Below are 7515 nucleotides of genomic sequence, written 5' to 3'. Positions count from 1 at the left end.
CAGATATGAGAAGGTACCTGTAATCTTGGTTGGAAATAAAGTGGACCTGGAGAGCGAGAGAGAAGTTTCATCCAGTGAAGGCAGAGCTCTGGCTGAAGAATGGGGTTGTCCTTTTATGGAGACATCTGCTAAAAGCAAAACAATGGTGGATGAGCTCTTTGCAGAGATTGTCAGACAAATGAACTACGCCTCTCAACCAGATAAAGATGACCCATGCTGCTCTGCATGTAATATACAATAGCATTCCAAGGATGGAATTGGACCTAATTTGCTGTATTTTGGGTAAGGTGACAGAATAGACTATTTCACTCTGTGATTTAAAGTTGGTCAAAAATTCAAAGTGGAGTAGCACTGAACCTCCAAGTGAAACATAAATATTGATCAATTTAATAAAAAAAATAATAATTGAGAAGCTTTATTTGCCTGCAGCACATCTTCTGCATGTTCTACTCTCTGGCTTAGCCAACAGATTACAGGGTGAGCACAATCTGTGCACGTTGGCTTGTCAGGTAACAGCTACTGCTTTAAATTAAGAAACATTTTTGGCGAAAAGGAGAGCACCAGCAAAGACCTTTTGCACTCTGCCTATTCTGTACTGATAAGTAAAGATTTTAACAAAAGGTATCTACTTACTGAATTTCAGGACTTTTATCACTTGTGGCCAAATCAGTCAAATATGCTAATTTTTATTTGTGACGCAAGTGTTGATAAATTTATTGGCAAACTAATATAGTTCTGTTATTTTCTTTACATTCATTATTTTCTGTGATCCCATAATGCAAAAAGGAAAATGCTCCATCAGTACTTGAACGGAAAGAGAGAAGCTCTGAAAAAAAAAAAATCAACAGCTTGTAAAGAGAACACTGAAACATTAGGATATCCTAAATATTCTGCGTTGTTGCTCAGAAAATGGTGGATTGCTTCAGCTGCTGTTCAGTCAAGATACCAAACCAGCCCTTGCTTTGCAGAGCAGGAAATGCATTAATCTCTTTACTGATCCAGGAAGAAGCAACCATGATGGGGTTAAAAAGAATTGTTTGGCCTTACTAATGAGGAACATTGCTAGCACATTAACAAGTACCACCTTGTAAGGAAAATGAAGCCATGTTGTATTCAGCCGTTCCTTTTTGCAGAAACCTCATAGGGGCTGTACAAGCATCCTATATTTTTTAGTTTAAGGATACCAGTTTATTTTTGCCTTTAAGGGCTGTATCTTGGATGTGATATACTAATTGAGCTATGGAATTTAATTTTGCCACTTTATATCTTTAACATTGGCGATTCTGGTTAACTGTGTAGAATTACTTTGTCTCAGAAGGTGAATACAAAATATTTTAATTCCATGTGGGAATGAGAAAAGGATTTGTGTCTTCAATTGCCTAACATGCTAGTCAGGTGCTGCCATTAAGTGATCCTGTTGCCCTGGTTATTGCTGTGACAAATAGTGAGTGAAAGCATTGTTTTAAAATGGTGGCTCAGCCTCTAATTTTAATTTAAATAGCAGTGAAATACTTAAAATTTGCATGACTTAACAGCACCAATTATATCTATTATGTCTTACAATCCAGGAAGTTTCCAATCAGAAAGTCTAAGATTGAAATGGTGGAATGATAATGGACCTTGATGGATAAAATTGGCCTTTACAATACAATATCACTGAGCCTATGGTCCACGGGTGTCAAACTCGATTACGTCATGTGATGTATCGCAACATTTTTTTTGCCTTTGCAGAGCTGGGGTGGGCGTGGCCTGCGCGTGACGCATCCGACCTGCGGGCCACCAGTTTGACACCTCTGCTTATGGTCCAAATACTATCCTGAAAGATTGGTTTCTCAATCTTGTGAAGTAGTTCTGTAATTTCTTGTGTAGATGAGTGGAAAGGAATGTATGTTCTGTGTATGGGTATGAGTGTGTTGGTGAATGCAACTTTTTACAAATGCTGTAATGAACTTGAGTTCTGAGATTTTGCCTTGATCAGCAGAAAAACAAACTGCAATCTAAAGGGTATCAAAAGCAAATGAATTTTTAAAAGCCTTTTTAAAAAAACACTTGGCCACTTTATACCTTACACAGTAGAACACATTTAACTTAGATTAGATCAATTTCTAACAATAATGATGGATGATTATTGGCTACACTTTCCTTTGTTCTTGAATTATTTTTTCCCCTCATAATCAAGAAAGCAAAGAGTTGTCATTTAAACATGAGGTCCTGTATTAGAAACATAATTCCTTCCCGAACATCGTTCTCAGCTTTAAGAATTACTGAACTTTAATGCATCTTATATGGGCAACTTCCATGTATTAAGGTAAAAATTATGAATTATAATCTTTAAATTCTTTTAGAAAAAATATTATGCAGCAGTATGTCGGAAAATAATTTCACTGATCAAATAAAAGTGGAATAAGCAGGTATAGAAGAATGTTGAGTGCATCTTATACTGATTGATTCCAAAAATAAGTCCTGTACTACATGTCAGATTATTTGATGTAAAAAAAAAATGAGGAGCATAAATGGCATTTCTTTATTTTTGTCAAGGCGTTATTTTAATAGGAAGCTTTTTTAGAAAAAAACCACACAAGTACTTCGTAGTGCATAATCTTCACTTACAGACTAAACAATATACTTTCATACAAAAGTAGGTGATATACTAATTCCAAGAAACAATTTATATGCAATTTAGATTCTGTCACTGTGTAGTACAGTATATTTGACCAAAATGATATAAATCAGCAAGAGGGGATATCTAAGGCTATCAGTTATATGGATTCCTTCTCTCCCGTGTCATGTGTGTAGACCCACAGAGTTAGTAGCAGCTAAAAGGGATTCCTAGTGCCAATGGAAGAGTGAACCTTTGTCAATCCTTACCCTTCCCAATTTATAACAGTGGGCAACTTTGTCATTTTCTGGCCATCACTGTGTTTGTAAAGATGAACTTGCCATTGGCTATCTATCCCAGAACACAGATTTTAAAAAATAGATTAAAACAGGCATATTAATCTGGGCTACAAGGTCACTCTGACTCTATATGTGCCACTTTTCAAGCATACCAACAGTAGCCTCTATATATATTGGTGACATTTTCCCATTTACGGTATCTGGTCAGCAATATTACATACCTTGGGACTGCTGGTTGAGAAGCACTATCTATCTTGCATTCTAAGCAGATCCAATAGTAGTAATTTGGGAAGGAGGACTTAACATGCCTTAAAATATTATCAGTTCATCCAAAGACCCAATATTCTTTGCTTAGAGCTTTGTATTTTTCTGCAGCGGTGAGTTCCTCTTTTCCTTTGAAACTGGTTAAACAACTCTCAACATCTGTTCAGAATGTTTTTTTAAGATGATTCAGCACACATGCAAATATCGATAGCAATTTCTGAGGAATTCTTCATCTGGTAGTACCAACAATAAATACTGTATATCCCTTTATTTAAAATTTGGCATTATTTTTTTGTCAGCAAACATGCTAGTATTTTCTATGTCGTACATGCCGCCTAAAGGTTTAGGGTGAGGTGACACATGGTCTTCAATATAACTGAAATAATTCCACAATAAAGCAAATTTGGCAACGTCAGGATTTTATTGTGAATTTTTCCTTTATTAGTTTTTGATCAGGTTTTAAAAAGGGATTGCAGTGTGTTTTTGCAAATTTAACAATTTGTGATTTCTAGAATTGAATAAACATCTTTAACGATTGTGGACCTCTGTTACAACTGATAAATGAAAAAAAAATTACATTTTATAAGTTATCAGTTGTTTAAATCAAACTATTTCAAAATAAAACAAATTGTACATAGAACTCAATGCAAACTCAGCAGTTGTATCTGGAGTTAAATTATTTTAACAAATAAATTTATTTAATGAAATGTCTGTTGGATTGTCTTCTCGTCTTCCTTTTTATTCAAGAATAAAGCAAAAACCCAACTACATTCTTCACGTATTCAGAATTCAGATCTCCTTTATTAGAATGCCTCTTTAAAAAGGAACATATTTGTCATATTATTCATGAAGAAAGTTTGCACTAATCTTGATTCACTATTGCATTGTCATCATGACAATATTTCTAAAATCCATAATTATATGAATTACAGGTAGCAGTAAGTACTGTGCTAGATAGTTTTCGTTCCTAAGCAATGTGAGTCCTCTGATGCCAAAGACTGCTGTGGGAACTGTATATTCCCCAACTAGGGCTGTGAAGATTGACAAATGTAGCTAGTTGTGCGCAGCCATCAGCTGATCTTACATTTGATAATTGACTCCATTCATTCAGTCAGGCCAGCTTGGCTCAAGTCCCTTTGGAGGGCTCTAAGTAGCTTTGCTTCCATGTATTGATGTGTGTGTTGCAAACAAAAGTAGCTGTATAGAGTAGTATAGACCAAACTTTCTTGTTTGTCCTCTCCCTCCCTCTTCTTATGAATAAATTTACATCTCTATGAGGTTATCAATAGTGCTGGTGTTTTAAAATGTTTCTTCATGTAGTATATATTAAAGATGACCAAAAAAAGGAGAGTAAATGTGTTGCTTAAACTTTGTAGAATAAATGAAGGCCAATTATACAATGAATTTCACTTTTTTTCTTTTGGGCAATACAAAAAAATCTTAAAATTGGAGCACAGACCTGTAAAAAGTGCCCATGTCAGTATTTATATTTGTATTTAAAGCATTAACACCTTGCTTCTTAGCTAACAGTATAAGGATGGTTCTGAAATATGAACAGATAGTGCCTACTCTCAGGCTTATATCTAATATGAGATTTTCCTGCATTTTGATTGTGAGTGTGTGTGTGTGTCAGTGAGCACACCAAGCTTTAAGAACAGATTAAAGGTGCTGTGACAAAGCTGTTGTCTGCAGTGACCGCTACAATTGCCAAAATACCAATATAACAAACTTTTTACCAGTTAGAAAATAAATGATACCCACAGCAAGGATTTTGGGAAAAGAAACACAGAACCAATCACATTACATTATGCTGTAATTCTCCATCATCATGCTGAGAAAAGGTGTTCAGGTAAGACAACGCCCCTTTTGGGTAAAGATCCAGGTCTTCAGAGCTCTTCTAAATAACAGCAGAGTGGGGCCATCCGGATCTTGGGGGGGGGAGATACCCCTTTCCGGAGGGCAGGCACTGATACAGAAATGGAAAACTTGGGGGGTCCTGAGATATGACATTGTTGAAGGAATCTAAAGCACATCAACCCTACAGGATTGATTCAGCCAGGCAGATTCGATGAGAGGCAGGCAGTCCCTGAATAATCCGGCCCTAAACCTTATAGGACTTTATAACACCTTGAATAATCTGGAAGCAAACTAGCAAACAGTACAACTCATGGAACAGCCCCCATAGTTAAGTCATTTTGGCTTCCACCTCTGGCCCACGGAGGGGATGGAAAGGGGGTGGTGGAACTGAGTGGTATACTAGAAGACACCTTGAGCTGTTATTGCAGAATCAAGTTCTATGGCTCCTTTTTGCCCATAGCTCACAAAAACTGGTCTCTTTTAAAAAACTATTAAGGGGTCACTCTCAGATTTTTGGCTACCATAGACTAGCACAGTAGTTCTCAACCTTTTTAATGCCGCGACCCCAACCGGTCGTAAGTTGAGGACTAAACCGGTCGTAAGTCGAGGACTACCCAACCGGTCATAAGTCAAGGACTTTCCCTGCCCGGGAGTGCCGCGCATGCATGGTTCTGCCCTCTGTGCCGGCTGAGGCGTAGCTGGCAAGCGGCAGAGATGGAGCAGGCCGACCACCAGCTGGCCCAGCCCAAGGGAGGTAAGGCACCCGCCGGAAAAGGGGAAAAAATGGCGGACAAAAAAAATGGCGGACAGCCTTGCTTGGCGACCCCCGTGAAATGGTCGATTGACCCCAAATGGGGTCCCGACCCACAGGTTGAGAACCACTGGACTAGCACAACTTTCCTACAATTTGACTACAGGTACTCATTAACTTCCAACCATTTGTTTAGTGACTGTTCAAAGTTACAGCGGCACTGAAAAAAGTGACTTATGCCTGATTTTCACACGACAGTTGCAGCTTCCCCCGTGGTCACGTGATCAAAATTTAGACTCTTGGCAACTGGATCATATTTACAACGGTTGCAGTGTCCTGGTGTCATGTGATCCCCTTTTGCGACCTTCTGACAAGGTCACAAACTTCCTTTCTTTTACCATTCATAGCAGGATAGCCTGAGTGGGTTAAGTAATTTTCAGAAATATCTGGGCAGGTGTAAAGTTCCTTCTTCTCACCTCTCTAAAACCTGCTTAGGATTTCCTTCAATAAATGTTATACTGTATTTCTTGTTCAGACCAGTACTGAGCAGAAATGCTTAATTTAAATACATAGATAAAACCATTTGGTACAGCAGTTTATAACAGAAAGAACTCTGGATTTTTTTCTGGTTGTATTTCTCTCCTCTGCTAGCGGAGATTTATTTTTGGTTCAGAGAAATCATTGTTTTTCCATAGCAACCAGAATGGGATGTAACACCAGAAGCTGGTCTGATAAAAATATCTCTAGAATCATCTGGGCCAATTAAGTTCCTAAAATTAAATTCATTGTTTAACATTATTATAAAATATGTTTTAGAGTTGCAAATGTCAGAAACAGATTACTGTGAAGAAGGGTGATACTTTAAAAAAAAAATAGAGGACAAATGTTGGGTTACAGCAATCTACAATTTCTTTCCTGAATTTTTGAGATGTATTTATTTATTAATATGTGAGATTTCTGTCAGCATAAATTTACTTAGTATTATAAAATACTTTTTTCAAATGGACTATTATTTCTGAAAATATGATTTAAATCCTCTGTCAGCTAAAAGTCTTCAAGGAGATCTGATTCCAAATAGCAGGTATAGTTGTTTGTCCTGTCTTATTTCATTCTCACAATAATCTTGGTAAGTAATGCTTACAAACAGTAATTGGTATTTCCTCAATAAACATCATGACTGAGTTGGGAATCTTAATCTTGATATCCCCAGTCCTAATCTGATGTTCCTTGCACTAATAGACACATCTGGATCTGAAAATTTCTTTTTTCAATATAAAATTTTTATTATTTTTCATCATAAAAAAACATCACAAATGTTACACAATGCTATAGAAAAAAAAACCCCACCCCCCACCCCCCCGGACTTCCCAAACCTAATCCCAGGATAATATTCAGATATAAGTAAACAAATATTAATATCTCTAACTCCACAAAGTATATTATTCTACATAAGTAGGTAAAATATATAAAAGAAAAAAAAAAGAACAAGTTTATTAAGAACCTAAATTATATTCCACCACTCTATGCTTCTTTTGAATATAAGCAGTCCATCTTCTCCATATTAATAAATTATTCATTTGAGTAGTTCTTCAGGTAAGCCGAAATCTTTACCATTTCAGCAAAGTACGAAACTTTCAATCTCCAGTCTTCCATTGTAGGTCTACATCTATAAAAAAAATCTTTTAAGCCCTTTTATAAAGTTACATCTTCAAATACTTATCAAGTATAATGTCAAGAAATTACCA

General features: G+C 36.6%; 1 protein-coding gene across 1 annotated transcript in view; it reads left to right on the top strand.

The window, feature by feature from the left end:
* The window catches only part of RAP2A (RAP2A, member of RAS oncogene family), a 17657-nt gene extending 16322 nt beyond the window's left edge, over positions 1-1335 (top strand). The window contains exon 2 of the mRNA XM_015828398.1: positions 4-1335. Coding sequence (XP_015683884.1) covers positions 4-241 — 238 coding nt within the window. The 3' untranslated portion in view covers positions 242-1335. The remainder of the gene's footprint in view (positions 1-3) is intronic.
* Positions 1336-7515: the final 6180 nt, after the last annotated feature.

Source organism: Protobothrops mucrosquamatus, unplaced genomic scaffold (assembly GCF_001527695.2).
Source record: "Protobothrops mucrosquamatus isolate PMUCROS unplaced genomic scaffold, P.Mucros_1.0 scaffold4454, whole genome shotgun sequence".
Lineage (NCBI taxonomy): Eukaryota > Metazoa > Chordata > Lepidosauria > Squamata > Viperidae > Protobothrops > Protobothrops mucrosquamatus.
Note: the sequence above shows the minus strand (reverse complement) of the source record. Positions and strands in the feature narration are given on the sequence as shown.